At 41.5% G+C, this 16,192-nt stretch overlaps 1 protein-coding gene across 2 annotated transcripts in view; it reads left to right on the plus strand.

The window, feature by feature from the left end:
• ATP7A (ATPase copper transporting alpha) overlaps positions 1-16,192 on the plus strand; it is a 60,453-nt gene that overhangs the window by 15,870 nt on the left and 28,391 nt on the right. For both annotated transcript variants that reach the window (XM_072124363.1, XM_072124364.1), the window contains exons 4-10: positions 1,656-2,375; positions 4,077-4,277; positions 8,556-8,719; positions 9,281-9,442; positions 9,533-9,609; positions 14,370-14,592; positions 14,666-14,899. In XM_072124363.1, coding sequence (XP_071980464.1) covers positions 1,656-2,375; positions 4,077-4,277; positions 8,556-8,719; positions 9,281-9,442; positions 9,533-9,609; positions 14,370-14,592; positions 14,666-14,899 — 1,781 coding nt within the window. The remainder of the gene's footprint in view (positions 1-1,655; positions 2,376-4,076; positions 4,278-8,555; positions 8,720-9,280; positions 9,443-9,532; positions 9,610-14,369; positions 14,593-14,665; positions 14,900-16,192) is intronic.

Consider the following 16,192-nt stretch of genomic DNA (forward strand, 5'->3'; position numbering starts at 1 on the left):
ATGAAATCTTATCTAAACATCAGAGGTAACTATTGTTTTGTGCAGGAAAGCAATTAAAATATATAAGCAATTATTTTTATATATATTACACAGCACACAAACTTTATCTTAAATGGTTGATAATGTTATTCTCTGTACAGTTTACATTGTGGTTTATTGTTGGATTTATTAGCAGTCTATTGAAACATATGGAAATAGGTGCCTCAATGGAATGGCAGCTGTTTAAAGGGGTTTGTGGAATTTTATGATTGAGAGCTATTCCCAGAATAGAATATAAATGGTAGGTTGGAAAGTATCCAACGTCTATATCAGGGGTCCCCAAACTTTTTACATAGGGGGCCGTTCACTGTCCCCCTCAGACCTCAGACTAAAGTTTAAAAATAAATAGCGGTACATGTGACCGCATCCATAATTCCCATGCTGCCCCTCATAATTAATTATTTCCTATGCTGCCTCTCATAATTAATTATTTCCTATACTGCCCCTCATAATTAATTATTTCCTATGCTGCCCCTCATAATTATTTCCTATGCTGCCCCTCATAATTAATTATTTCCTAAGCTGCCCCTATACTGCCCTAACTATTGGCCTCCGGCCACCACAATCTTTTTACTGCCCTTTTTTTAATAAAAAATAAAAACCCTGTACTTGCCTAAGTCTCCCGTCATCATTTGGCCGCGCATCCTAATTCATGGAGCGATGTGCGCCAGGGTTGTCTTCCGGCCACATCGCTCCAGTAATAGTGCTTGAGCAGCCGTTTGCGGACGGACGGAGGCTCCTGCCCGGGCGTCGAAGGCCTCGGGGGCGGCAAGCGTTAGGGGCCGGATCGAAACGGTCCGCGGGCCGTAGTGTGGGGAACCCTGGTCTATATAGTCCCATTGCTTTATAATCTGCTGGCAGCATCCTGTAAAGAAATGCACTGTGATTTAGAAAATACCTTTATTATTTCTGTCCATTGTGTCATTTCTGAGAAATTCCCATTGTAATCTGTATGCTAATGAGGTAGTGGCTGCTCCCAGGTGTGTCCTCTGCATATGGAGCAATGCTATTCCTGCCCGTACCACTCCCCTCTGCATCAGATAAGCAGGAGATTTCTCTTGTGAGAAGCACAGGCTCACATTCGGAGAAGAGGGGAATGATTTAGGCCGGAATAGCAGTTTTCTCGGTGCTGTGGATACGACCTAGGTGCCCCATTCGCATACAGATTACTTGGAAAGGACAGAATATATAAAGATATGTTGGGAATGTAATGCTTAGTGGAAGGGCTAGACTTCTTTTAAGCTGTTCTATTCTAGCACCACAATAGCAAATAGAGGGATGAAGCGGCACTGTGAATACGGATTATATCCAAGGGTAGGGTGCAGGCTTGTAGAGGTCCGACTCAAGGATCCCAAGTATCCAATAGGCAAAAAGTAGGAAAGCAGCACTCAGTGTCAAATAGGTGTTTATTTCACCAGTGGTGAAATAAACACCTATTTGACACAGAGTGCTGCTTTCCTACTTTTTGCCTTCTAGCACCACAATGTATTGTTTATCAACATACGTGATAGTGTTTCAGACCCTGGTGAACTGTTCAGTATGGGGACCTTATGTCATTTATACGTTTCCACTTGTAAGAGCTTTGTTACATGATGAGTAATTTTCCTTTTTGGCAGTGTCCCTGGACAGTCAAGAAGCTCACATAATCTACCAACCTCACCTCATCACCGCTGCAGAAATCAGGAGCCAAATAGAAGAAGCTGGTTTTGCAGCATCGATCAAAAACAAACCCCTTCCAAAATTGGGAGTCATTGACATTTCACGTTTGACTAATGGCATTGGAGATGTAGCCCAAGCCAGACCAAAGTCTCTTAGTGACCTTACCAGAGCTGTATTTCAGGTGGATGGCATGCACTGCAAATCATGTGTTGTGAACATTGAGAGTAACATGTCTTCTCACCCAGGGGTGTCCAGTATTGAAGTATCATTAGAAAAGAAATCAGCTGTCATTACTTATAGTCCAAATGTCCTTAGTTCCGATGCACTATGTAGGGCCATTGAATCTTTGTCACCCAGCACTTTTAAAGTCAGACCCTGCAATGGCCTGGAAAATAGTAACTCTTCCATTGTCCAGGAATTATCAGAAACCAGTGCCGCAGAGCCCCGGACTCATCAGGAGATGTCCTCTAAAGTCATTGTAGTGAACATTGAAGGGATGACTTGCAATTCTTGTGTGCAATCTATTGAAGGGCTTATCTCTCAGAAGCCGGGTATAAAGACTATTAGTGTGTCACTGGCAAACAAAAATGGGACAGTGGAATATGACCCTGTTGTTACCAACCCTGCATCTATCCGGGCAGCAATAGAAGACATGGGATTTGACGCCTCACTAGCTGGTGAGTATAGTTATTCTATCACTGTGTCCCTTCTCCATCCTTTACTTGTTACATGATCTGTATCTTCTCAGTATAGTCACGTTCTATGGGGGCCCAAAGACTTTAAATAGTGTTGAAATGGTAGCTCTGAACCAATCTAGGTTCATAGTATCATAGTTTATACGGTTGAAAAAAGACAAATGTCCCTCAAGTTCAACCATTGAAGGAAAGGGATTGGATGAGGAAGGAATTTGGGGGAAACAATTAAATAAATCTGGTTGTTGTATAATTGGTTATGGTTATAGATTATAGTTTTGAAATGGATTAATTGGCCTATAAAAATAAATCTGCATATTTGACTCAATATCACCAGCTGTCCAGTGAGTCTTTTCTGTGGCATGTGCACCCATTGTGGATCTACTGCAGATAATGCTGTGAGAACATACCCTTTAAGCTTTTTAGAATGGTCTTCATTTTGATGGCTGAGCCTCACAATAGACTGGTGAGAAAAGTAGTGAGAATCTCAAGATCTTAACATTGATTAGGATTTCATGTGTGCCCTTAACCTTCAATAATCTATGTTTGTGGTCCAGTCAGGTGGCGCACACAGTTGGAAATTTCGAACTGATTTATTGTAAGTGTTAAAAACACAACACGTTTCGGGGACAAGTTCCCCTTTATCAAGTGGACAAAGACTATGCCGAGGGTGCGATACAGATACCTCCAGGGCAATGCAAATCGAAATTTCCAACACTGAGTGCGCCACCTGATTGAACCACAAACATAGACCACTTTCCACATATCCTGAGTAGTGCGGCGATACACCACACAGGAGATATCCTTCGGGAGGCAGCACCGGACCAACCTCATTTCATTACTAAACAATTCCTAGCGTTGTGGCTAACACAACCATGTACGGTAAGCATAATGAAAATACAATAAATACATTATCTATGATCACAGTCTGACTAGAAAATATAAAAAGAAAGACCTTTATGTTGATAGTATGAACAGGTTTGCTCTGATGAGGGAGACATCAGACCTTTAGTACAAACTTTCTGGCTGATCGGTTGGGATCAGTAGTAATAAAAGGCAGTCAGCGTCTATGGGAGATTATTCCCTGCTTGTCTGCCATGTTCTCCTTTTATGTTCCTTTAGACTCTTATTAAGTGACTGTGGCCATTTACTTTTTACTTTGATGTTTATTAAACAAATGTTAAAAGCAGAAAAAGTGTTTCATGTTGCATTATTGTTTCTCGGTGCATTTGAACAGAGTTTGCTAGCAGTTTTGCCATACTAAGCTACAGGTACTGTTAGTTATTTGCCCCTAGAGAACTGTGTTATACCATGTTGATAGCAGCAGGACCATGAAAATAGATTTATATTCCAGCATTGTAGCTAGACTCGGTCTTTCTGGTGCACTAGTGCTCCAAATCCAGCTACAATCTTGGAATATAAATGTATGTTACACAGTCCAGCAGCTACATACACGAAGATATGGTTACACAGCTATAAGGGCTATTGTCAGTACTCTCTAAAGTTTTGTTACTGCTGGTAGACTACTTTTAGTTTGCTGAAGACACAAAAACTCAACATGAAGTGTTTTCTTATGATTTTAATTAATGCGATTTTATAACCTTTGCTTTTATGTACTGTGTTTCGAGATACAATAATTCTGTAACCTTATTTGCTGAAGGCTATGTTTTTCTCCCTTTCTATTAGGATTGTTACCTGAAATTCCTCTGGAACCTGCACTGAAACCTCAACGCAATTCATTCCACCCAAAAGAAGCATTTAGCAAAGAATCCCTGGAGCACAGCCAGGAGGAAGCCAGAACTACGGACAAATGTTTCATTCAGGTCTCCGGCATGACGTGTGCATCCTGCGTAGCAAATATAGAACGAAATCTCCGCAGGGAAGATGGTCAGTAGTCAGCTGATTCATATTTCAAAGATCTTAAAAACAATTAGAATTTTTGGAGGACATTTCCTTTTTGGTGAGGTCTTTTAAATGTAGAGAGAGAGCCACTAGTGATATCTTTATAGTGAAATTGTCAGGATGAGTTAATTCCTTAACCACCATCAGCACTTCACATAACCTGTGTCTATGCAAATGAGGTCCTTTTAAGTCAAGAGAGTGGAGTGCCAACAGAAGTAGTCAAGCCTACCTACTACTGTGCTATGATCGATGTCTCGATGGGATGGGTGCGAAAGGCTTGACATCTTCTCTCTACTCTTTCTCCTTGCACCATGACTGTATCTCTCATAGACCTCAATGAGTTTCCTTTGTTGTATTGCAGTGTATGGCAATGAGGCTGCATAAAGCATATTACTATATGCTGTTAAAGGAAACCTACCATTTGATTTAATGCATTAAGAAGCAAACATACCTTCAGAATGCTGTAGCTACACTGATGCAGGATCATATCTTGTTTAATCCCTGTGCTGAGTGGTTTTGCTGATAAAACAGATATAACATTATGATATTGAAGCTCTGTCGCTTCTGTGGTTGGTTCAACGCTTGTCCTAGCACATGGGTTATTCACTGCAGGAGAGGATGATGTAATCCCTGGGTTGTGCCTGAAGACAGAATAATCAATTGCTGCACCAACCCCCAGCTGCTGTGTATGAGTGATCCAGGTCAGGTTGATTAGTCATTGTAATCCATTTGTTATTACAAGCTCCATGTGTAATGTGTTTATCTAGTCAGCCAGCCTGACCCTTCTTTCCCAAAGTCCTGAATGTTATTGTTTTTCAGCAAAACCACTCAGCTCAGGGATTAACCAGTGATCCTGCATCAGTGTAGCTACAGCATTCTCAACATATGTTTGGGTCCTAATGCATCAAATTAAATGGTAGGTTTCCTTTAAAGGACATCTACCATCAGATTACTGATGGTAGTTCACACAATTATGCTCATGTTCAATTATGCTCAATTATATACATGTTGTTGTCCATGTTTTTTCAAAGTTTCAGGGCTTTGGAATAAGGGCTTTGGAATAAGCTGTACAATAACTTTATAAAAACTTGTAAGTGAGCCTGAGGCACCTGAGCGGCTGTCTGCAAATCTTGAGCATGCGTGAGTTCACCATTCTTTGCGCAGCAGCAGTAGTAACTAGTGGGATGCTGAAGGTATGCTTTTTTCCCTGCATGCACGAGGTTTGCAGACAGCTGGTTGATGTCTCTGGCTGTCTGTGAAGAGTGGGCAGTACAAAGAGGGGAATGCTAAGTGGCAGATGTGTGCATAATTAGTGGCTTATATGAAGCCTGAAACTATGAAAAAGACGGACAACAACCCTCTAAGGTAACTAGCAGGATTGCGTGGACAGTCTACCATCAGTAATCTGATGGTAGATGGTCCTTCAAGCAGACAGGGCATCTACCCAGGGTCCCCTGTCGGAAAGGTGAGTACAGAGGAGTTTTTTTTGTTTTGTTTTTTTAGGATGGGCAGGGTGCTGCTGGCTATATACAAGGGGGCAGGCACTGGCTATATACTGGGGTGCAAGGCACTGGCTGTATACTGTGGGGGCAAGGCACTGGCTGTATACTGTGGGGGCAAGGCACTGGCTGTATACTGTGGGGGCAAGGCACTGGCTGTATACTGTCGGAGCAAGGCACTGGCTGTATACAGGGGGGGCAAGGCACTGGCTGTATACTGTGGGAGCAAGGCACTGGCTATATACAGGGGGAGCAAGGCACTGGCTATATACAGGGGGGGCAAGGCACTGGCTATATACAGGGGGGGCAAGGCACTGGCTATATACAGGGGGGGCAAGGCACTGGCTATATACAGGGGGGGCAAGGCACTGGCTATATACAGGGGGGGCAAGGCACTGGCTATATACTGTGGGGGGTAAGGCACTGGCTATATCAGTGGTGGCGAACCTATGGCACTGGTGCCAGCGGTGGCACTCAGAGCCCTTTCTGTGGGCACTGTGGGCCATTGTCCCAATTTCACCAAACAGGATCAAATCCACCAAATCTTCCCACAGTCCCAAGCATCTTAAAAGATACCGCTATCAGAGCTATTTTAAAGCGACATTTCATTGGCTGTTTGAACTGCGGGAAAAGAGAGAAGGACAGAACTGCATTGTCTTTGGAGGTCATCCTGCTGGACCCACCATTTTCCCTGGAGAGAAGCTAAAATGATGGTCTGAATTTGCCCACCTTCTTTCAACTCTATTTGTGGCCTTAGGAGAGCCAATAGAATGGAATGATGTTGAAGAACAGGCAGCAATAAGTTACTGCTTGAAATGCCATGTTAGCACTTCATGATAAATAAGTGAATTTTGGTTGTAGTTTGGACACTCAGTCTCTAAAAGGTTCGCCATCACTGGGCTATATACTGGGTGGGGGCAGGCACTGGCTATATACTGGGTGGGGGCAGGCACTGGCTATATACTGGGTGGGGGCAGGCACTGGCTATATACTGGGTGGGGGCAGGCACTGGCTATATACAAGGGGGCTTCTGGCTGTATACTAGGGGAAGGGGACTACTGGCTATATACTAGGTAACCATTATGAATAGGTTTTTGAAATATTTTAACCTCTTGCTGAGCTATTTGATGTAATTAGTTTTGTGGCATAACCCCTTTAATGTTACAATACCTTTCGGAGCAGGTGGAGTCATTTATGGATCCTCTCCAGTTTGCACACAGGAAAAGTGTTGGGGTTGAAGATGCGTTAAGGAAATGTTTTTGGCAGAAATTTAGTGACTATATGGTTGTGGTAGGTTACATCCGTGATAATGATGACTGTATCATACTATAGTAAACTGTTATGCAAGGTGGTGTAAGGAAAATGGGCCACTGCATAATATTGGGAAAACTAAAGAACTAGTTATTGATTTCAGACGGAAAAAGAGTGATGTCTGTCTACCTGTCTGCATAGATGAGCCTGTAGCCAAGCAAGTCTCTGAATATAAGTACTTGGGGGTCTATGTAGATATTTTTTGCGGCCACAGCATGGGGTACAGGAATCACAATTCGTGACATGTCTAGACTAGATAGTCAGATCAGGAAAGCTGGCTCTGTAGTAGGAATCTTGTGGGATTCCTGGGTGCTAGTTCTGAATATGCAAGGGCTTGGCAGGTTCAATAAGATTATCGGGGACCCAAGAAACTCAAATCATGCCATGGTTAGCTAGTCAGCAAAGTATGTTCAGCGATGGATGTGCAAGATGGATAGAATGAAGAACAGTTTTGTCCCATCTGCTGTTAGATTGTATAGTGATGGTTAAACCTGTATGCAGTAACTGTTTGACGCATGTTAGTGTACTAATCTATGTTTTAGGGGATTTTATTTATTTTTTATCAGGATGTGTGTATCTGTATTAATGTTATGTCATTTACTGCAATTGTATTGTTCTTTTTATGGAGTTGCGTGCAATAACTGTATTTTCACTTTAAGGATAATAAAGTGATTATTATTGTAATGAAGCTTTATTGATAATCCTTGGTCCCATTACAGAAAAAAATTTTGAAAATCCAATTGTCACTGGGGCAAAAAAAAAAAATGTTGTCAGGAGGTTACAATTATAAAATATACAGTTTCGACTTGTATACAAATTTAATTTAAGAACAAACCTAAACAATCTAACTTGTATGTAACCCGAAGTCTGCCGTATTATCTTTCATATTTATCTTCTATCATCAATCCACCTATCATCAGTCTATTTCCTATAAAATTCTCCTACAGTCCCATATTATAGGGCTTAAGGGATCTTACTGAATGTGACTGTTCATAAAATAGTTTTATTTTGTTTTGACCAGGGCCTCACCTAAAACCGCTCTTGAAAGTAGATTCGGGAAATAAACCCATTTTAAAAATATGGTTTTAGGCTGCATTCACACACATGTATGGGGGACGTATATACGGCCAATATACGTCCCCCATACACTTCTATGGGCTGGCGGCATCGTACGGGACCGTGCGGCACCGTACCGCTCCGTAGCCCGGGAAAAGATAGGAAATGTCCTATCTTTTCCCGTATTACGGCGCCATGGCCCATATGTTCCTATGGAGAGGGGCGGGGGTGAGCTGCGCTCACCTCCTCCTCCTCTCGCCGCACGCTGCCGTGTGCCTGCCGTGCTACGGTGCGTCAGGCTCACGGCAGTGTGCATGTAGCCTTATTAAGGAAAATATACATTCCGAAATCCGCTGTATTATCTATATGATTTTAGATTGTATTTTGTATTTTTTAGGTATACATTCTGTTTTAGTAGCTTTAATGGCAGGCAAAGCTGAAGTGAGATACAATCCAATGATTATACAGCCCTCAGGCATTGCTGAGCTCATCCAGGAACTGGGCTTTGAGGCGACTGTACTCGATGACTATGATGAAGACAATGGTGTCCTGGAGCTGGTGGTAAGCTGACTTGCTGGTACCTTAGATTGCTTTGTAGAAGGTGCATCACTGCTTATGAATGTCCATGTATCTTCACCCAAGATACTGTGAAATTTAGGTGTTAATTTACGTGTAGCCACTACGTGACACAACAAAGAAGCTGTGGATCAAGCTTCTCCAACCCTTCGAGATCAGCTTTTATTTTTAGAGGAAGCCACTACTGAGGGCATATAGTATTACATTGAAAATTGGGTAATGCAGTCTTTAGAGTTATACAGGGCAAAGTCTATGCCTACATATGGAGGTCTCTTATGGGGTACTTTTTATGTAATAATCATATATGGCATGTGAACAGGAATCGTCTTACAAGTTCCCCAAATTTTTTTAACAAGCTTTGTAAAAGTCCGTATTATTCTGAAATTTTAATGAAGGTGGTTAAAAACAACTTTCCCATCTTATACCCTAAATACCCTTCTACAGAAGTTATACCAGAGAGAGCACCCCTTCCCTCTGCTTCTAAAGTTAACTAGGCCTTTCAATGGTTTATTGGTTTTTTTTTTAAATCTGTAAAATTTCTTTCAGATTCGAGGGATGACCTGTGCATCCTGTGTACATAAAATAGAGTCATGTCTGATGAAAACGAGGGGGGTACAGTACAGCTCTGTTGCTCTTGCAACAAATAAAGCCCACATAAAATATGATCCAGAGATAATCGGACCTAGAGATCTCATGAAGATTATTGATGTAAGTCTGCAGCTATATTGAGAGATGTGCCTTATGAACCTATCCCTGAGATTACTCATGTTTTAACCATTGTATTTTCTTATTATTCAGGATTTAGGATTCTCTACATCATTGGTTAAAAAGGATCGATCTGCAAGTCATCTGGATCACAGGACTGAAATTCAGAGGTTTGTTTTGTTGCATGCATTATTGTCATATATACCAAGAAATCGGGTAAAATAGTCTTAAACCCCTTAAGTGTCAAGCCCGTTTTTCTATTTTTTTATTTTTTTTTTATATATATATATAAATGTGTCACTATAAGTGTCTTAAAGGAAACCTACAACTTGAAGTGACAGGTTTCAGATGGAAATACCGAGTACCAGCTCAGGGTGAGCTGGTGCCGGAGCTTATTTTAGTTAGTGTTTTAAACCGCTGTATTGCGGTTTAAAACACTTTTTAAACTTTATAGCCGGCGCAGGGCTTTAGGTGTTTTACAGGGGTAAAAACTAAATGAAGGGGACATTTACAATTTTGTAATTTTTTTGGACAATACATTAATTTAGGCCCAAAATTTAAAATTCGCAATGGACTAAATGACAAAAAGCTCCACAAAGTTTGATACCAGTTTCCTCATATGTGTGCACACAGGGCACATGGCTGGGCATAGAAGGCAAGGAGCGCACATTTTACAGGTTATAAAATGTTTATTTTGATTGGAGTGTTCCTTTAATCCTTTGCTGCTCTCGATCATTCTGGGCTTGCTATTGATTTACAGTCATCTTACCCTAAAGAAAATGCCAAATAACACCTTGTGTGATTTGTGCTATAACCCCGATGAATATGATATTTAATTAAACTCCATCCATCCAATGAAATACATATATTTGGCATGTTATTCACATGTAAACTTTTCGGAAGGTATCTTTTCAATTGTCAGACATATGCTTGAATAACTAATGTGAAATTGAGCAATCTCACAGTGGCATTAAAGGGGTTTTTCCATCTGGGCATTCACATTTTATTTAGTTCATTTGCCATATGTAAACATTTCTTCAATTAGATGTTATTAAAAAAATGTTCCAGTGTAAAGATAATTTCTCATAAATATAGTCATGTTGTCCCTTAGAAACGAGATAGCTTCCTCAGATACGACCACCCGCACTCTGGCAACGGTGGCCAGACATGCAATATTGAGTCCTGCCTGACCACCCAGATTCAGCAATCATTACCACAGGACGGCTGTCGGACATGTAGTAACTCCTGCACATTTAAAATACAAACATTTTTTGTATCTCTGTGCAATCACTCCAGCAGAGGTGGTTGTATCCAAGGACAGTCTTGTTTCTAAGGGACCATATCACTAGATTTGAGAAATTATTTTGACACAGGTAAAAAAAATAATAACATCTTATTGGAGAAATGTATATATATGGCAAATTAATAAAAATGAATGTAAATGTCCAGACAAGAATACCCCCGTAAGGAAGATGCACAAAGTCCTCTCCAGAAATATATAAACCCCTGTCACGATTTTATTGTTGAAGACCCTTATGACACAGTAATGATAAAGGTATCCAACCCCTTTATCTACTGCTTGGGAACAAGCACATGTCCATCTGTCTGTAAATATATATAGCTGGCTTCTCAATTATCGAATATTTGGTGGACATGGGAACAATGGGAGCTTTGTCATTCCGAGTTGGAGCAGGTTTGGCTTGTATTTTCCTCTAGTCTTTTATCTGGGGACATGTTTTTGTGAATTGCAATCTGAGGCAGCTGTTTGGTTGTATCAGGTGTAACCATAGCAAAGCTGTTCCTCTTTATAGTTTAGATAATACATTTGCTCTGTGTTGTCAGGTTTAGGGCTTTTACTGCCCTTATCTCAATCTGATAATATTACTTCAGCCTGGATTGTGAGCCAAAATCTGATATTTGGTTGTAAACAGACCTGAAAAGAGGAAGAAATCAGTGTACGCACATTGCATATTTCCAGCTCCACTTCTGCTTCTATTATCTTTTTTTTATTCCTCAGGGGTTTGAAAATACAGGGCCGTTTCTAGGTCAAATTTTGTGCCCCCCCCCCCCCCCCCCTTCCAGCTGCTGTTGACAGCTGCTGCAGAACCTCACACATGTGATGCAGAACTTCATAATTCACCCCTTAGCTGCTGAAGGACCTCACAATACACACCTCAGCTACCATCATCTTTCACATCTCAATTGTAAATTTGTCACAAGATTTCCCCCATAACCCGTTCCTCCTGAGCAGAGCCTTCTCCATAAAAGATGTAATCCAACCCTTTCCCTATGAAGACCTGAGGCTGTCTTGTTTTAACTCCTTCATTACACTGTGCGATTTGCAATCGATTTGTGATCAATCAAACAGGATACTTTAATCCTAGGGGGTCTGAAAAAAAGTTAAAATTAAATTTAAAATAAAAAAATTAAAAATTAAATTAAAAAAGCCTAAAAATACAAATTACCCCCTTTCCCTAGAACTGATATAAACAGTAAAAATCACAAACATGTTAGGTATTGCCACCTCCCAAATATCTGACCTATCAAAATATAATAAAGTTTTTACTCCCTGTTTAACCTTGTAACAGAAAATAGTGCCCAAAGACGAAAATGCCACATTTTTGCAATTTTGAAAAATATAAAACATTCTATAAAAAGTGATCAAAAGGCTGTACACTCCTTAAATGGTAGCATTGAAAAGTTGCAAAAGTTGCAAAAATTACACCACCAACGGCTCCGTACAACAAAGTATGAGAACATTATTAGTGCCAGAAGATGGCAAAATGAAGAATTTTTTTCTTTATACAGGAGGTTTTAATTTTTGCAAATGTATTAAAACCTATATCAATTTGGTATCCATGTGATTGCACCAAATCAAAGAATAAAGTAGATGTCATTTGGGGCGCACTGTGAAAGATGTAAAATCCAAGCCCACAAGTAAATTGCGCAAATTCATATTTTCACCAGTTTCACAGCATTTTGAATCTTTTCCCGCATCGAGTACACAAAATGAAATATTAAGTACCATCACAATGAAGTGCAATTTGTCACGCAGGAAAAAAGCCCTCGCACAGCTCTGTACATGGAAAAATAAAAAAATTATTTTTTTAGATTTATGGATTTTCAAAGGTGGGGAGTGAAAAATGAATATGCAAAAACAAAAAAGGGCCTGTTCATTAAGGGGTTAAGATAGTTAGCTTATAATTATAGCTCAGCTATGATTGCCAACCTAATATCACTAAATTCTGGTAGCCGCCAGTACAAAGGTGCACAAGAGGTGAAGGCGTAACTAAACCTTCAACAAATTTTTGTGAATGAATAGTGCAGATGATAATGTAATACATTTTAGTAAAGAAATATGTTTGTCTGTCTTTCTTATTTAACCCTTTTAACGACTGCCATCCGCTTTGTACATCCTAATTGCACATACCCCATGCAGATATCACGTGTACAGATGTAATAACAGTGGCAAACATCAATTGGATACATCTTTTATTTGAAGCTCTCATTTCCCACTGTAACTTTAACAGATATCTCTGGTTCTGTTGCATCTTGAAACACAATGGGCAGGTTTACGAAAAGTGTCGTAGACATTGCATAGTTAGACTCGACATTGTTATGCTGCACAAGATTCATATAAAAGTGTGATGTTGGATGATAAATCTATCGTAGTTTAAGACTGTGTGCAGCCTATGTAAACAGGCCATAAGGTGGCCGATCCCACTGACTTCACAAAGTACAGTCCCTGCATTATATAGATATATAATGTAAGCACGTCCTATCTGCTGGCTGATGTATTAACTATTACAGTTCGGTTGGGCTGTTGTTCAGTAGACGAAACCTCATTTCATTATCTCTCTATATACTGTACACACTCCCTGCCACTGCACTAATGTGCAGCCTATTTGTTTATGAGTGCCCTAATCTTTTCAACACATATTTTTATCAACAATTTTTAATTATCAATATTAAAAGTTACATTTTATTCACTCTTTATACATGCCCACCGGGATGTAGCCAGTGTGCCCCACGCCCACCGGGATGTAGCCAGTGTGCCCCACGCCCACCGGGATGTAGCCAGTGTGCCCCACGCCCACGGGATGTAGCCAGTGTGCCCCACGCCCACCGGGATGTAGCCAGTGTGCCCCACGCCCACCGGGATGTAGCCAGTGTGCCCCACGCCCACCGGGATGTAGCCAGTGTGCCCCACGCCCACCGGGATGTAGCCAGTGTGCCCCACGCCCACCGGGATGTAGCCAGTGTGCCCCACGCCCACCGGGATGTAGCCAGTGTGCCCCACGCCCACCGGGATGTAGCCAGTGTGCCCCACGCCCACCGGGATGTAGCCAGTGTGCCCCACGCCCACCGGGATGTAGCCAGTGTGCCCCACGCCCACCGGGATGTAGCCAGTGTGCCCCACGCCCACCGGGATGTAGCCAGTGTGCCCCACGCCCACCGGGATGTAGCCAGTGTGCCCCACGCCCACCGGGATGTAGCCAGTGTGCCCCACGCCCACCGGGATGTAGCCAGTGTGCCCCACGCCCACCGGGATGTAGCCAGTGTGCCCCACGCCCACCGGGATGTAGCCATAGTGTGTGCGCTCATGGCGGTGTACTCACTATCATCAAGCAGATGAGTACAGAGTTTGGTTTTTTTATAGACTCGCGTATAAGCATTTTTTTGCTGAAATATTTGCCTTATACACAAAATCAAAAAATGGCAACACTCCAAGAATTCAAGTAAAAAATGAAAGTCATTTTATTTTCATGTGTTGCAATGTTTCAGCTACTTACACACTGGAGCTTAAGTTTTGCGACACATAAAAATGAATGAATTCATGGAGTGCTGCCAGTATATTTATATAACATATATATTCTTACATTTGGCTGTTTTGGATATAACTTGTGACCTGCGATGTTCTCTTTCCAAGGTGGAAGCGATCCTTTCTAATCAGTTTGATCTTTTGCATTCCTGTGATGGGATTAATGATCTACATGATGTTTATGGACCCCAGTCATATGATGCTTCACGACCACAACATGACCATAGACGATATAACCATGTACCACCCTACAATGGTCCTGGAATACCAGATCATGCCAGGCTTGTCCATCATGAACCTGCTGTCCTTCCTGCTCTGTGTTCCTGTGCAGGTAAATGTACTTCTAAGACACATAGGATGAGTGTTATTGGACTACTTCTGTAAATCTGTTGTCTATCTTCTAGTTTTTAGGTGGATGGTACTTCTACATTCAAGCATATAAAGCCCTAAAGCATAGGACTGCTAATATGGATGTCCTTATAGTTCTTGCCACCTCCATTGCTTTTATCTATTCTCTGGTTATCCTTTTGGTTGCAATGTTTGAAAAGTCCAAAGTAAACCCAATTACCTTTTTCGACACCCCACCAATGTTGTTTGTCTTCATTGCATTGGGCCGGTGGCTGGAGCATGTGGCCAAGGTAAGCATCAGTTAGCTTTATTACAGGGGTATAATGGATGGCATAAGATTATTGATGTATCAAAGTAGAAGGGCCCATTTTGCAGGTTTAGGGGTATATTCTGAGTTGCTCTTAAAGGAAATCTACCATTTGATTTCATGCATTATGAACCAAACAAACATTGAGAATACTGTAGCAACACTGATGCAGGCACATATCTTCTTTAATCCCTGTGCTGAGTGGTTTTAGTGGAAAAAAACAATTATAACATTTAGGACCTTGGGAAAGCTGGGTTGCTTCAGCCTACTGTTGATAAACACATTACACTTAGTTTTCTGAACTGTCCAGGCAGGACTAATCAACCTGTGCTGGATCATTGGTGCTCAGCACCTGGGGGATGGTGCAGCGATTGTGCACCACTGGTGCAGCGATTGTGCCTGTCGGGCACAACACAGTGATTACATCATTCTCCGGAGCAGTGCATACTTAAAGGACATCTAACACCAGGAAGAAAGACTGTATGCAAATTAAGGACTGCATGCTCCATTAACCCCTTAACGCTCTGCGCCGGAGCTCTACGGCGCAGAGGTATAAGGGATGTATGAAGAGGGCTCACGGGCTGAGTCCTCTTCATACAGAGGTGGGGGTTTTTGCATTTTGCACGCCGGCGACGTTTAAAAGACGGCCGCCATCTTTTTTTTCTATCGCCACGCCCCCGAACGTCATCGGGGGCCGGCGATCAGTTACCATGGTAGCCTCGGGTCTTCTTTTGACACGAGGCTACATGGTTTATGCAGGTTCGTTACAATGAGCCAGTGGCTCATTGTAATGTATGACCTGCAAAAATGCCATATATTGCAATACTGTAGTATTGCAGTATATGGTAGGAGCGATCTGACCATCTAGGGTTAATGTACCCTAGATGGTCTAAAAAATAGTGAAAAAAAAAAGTTTAAAAAATAAAAAAAATTAATAAAATATTAAAAGTTCAAATCACCCCCCTTTCCCTAGAACGGATATAAAACATAACAAACAGTAAAAATCACAGACATATTAGGTATCGCCGCGTCCCAAAATGCCCGATCTATCAAAATTTAAAAACGGTTACGGCCGGCGGTGACCCCCGAGGCGGGAAATGGCGCCCAAATATCCGAAATGCGACTTTTACACCTTTTTACATAACATAAAAAATGATCAAAATGTCGCACAGACCTCAAAATGGTAGCAATGAAAACGTCGCCTCATTTCGCAAAAAATGACCCCTCACACATCTCCCTGCGCCAAAGTATGAAAAAGTTATTAGCGTCAGAAGAT

The sequence above is a fragment of the Engystomops pustulosus genome, chromosome 9, assembly GCF_040894005.1.
Source record: "Engystomops pustulosus chromosome 9, aEngPut4.maternal, whole genome shotgun sequence".
NCBI classification, from domain to species: Eukaryota; Metazoa; Chordata; class Amphibia; order Anura; family Leptodactylidae; genus Engystomops; species Engystomops pustulosus.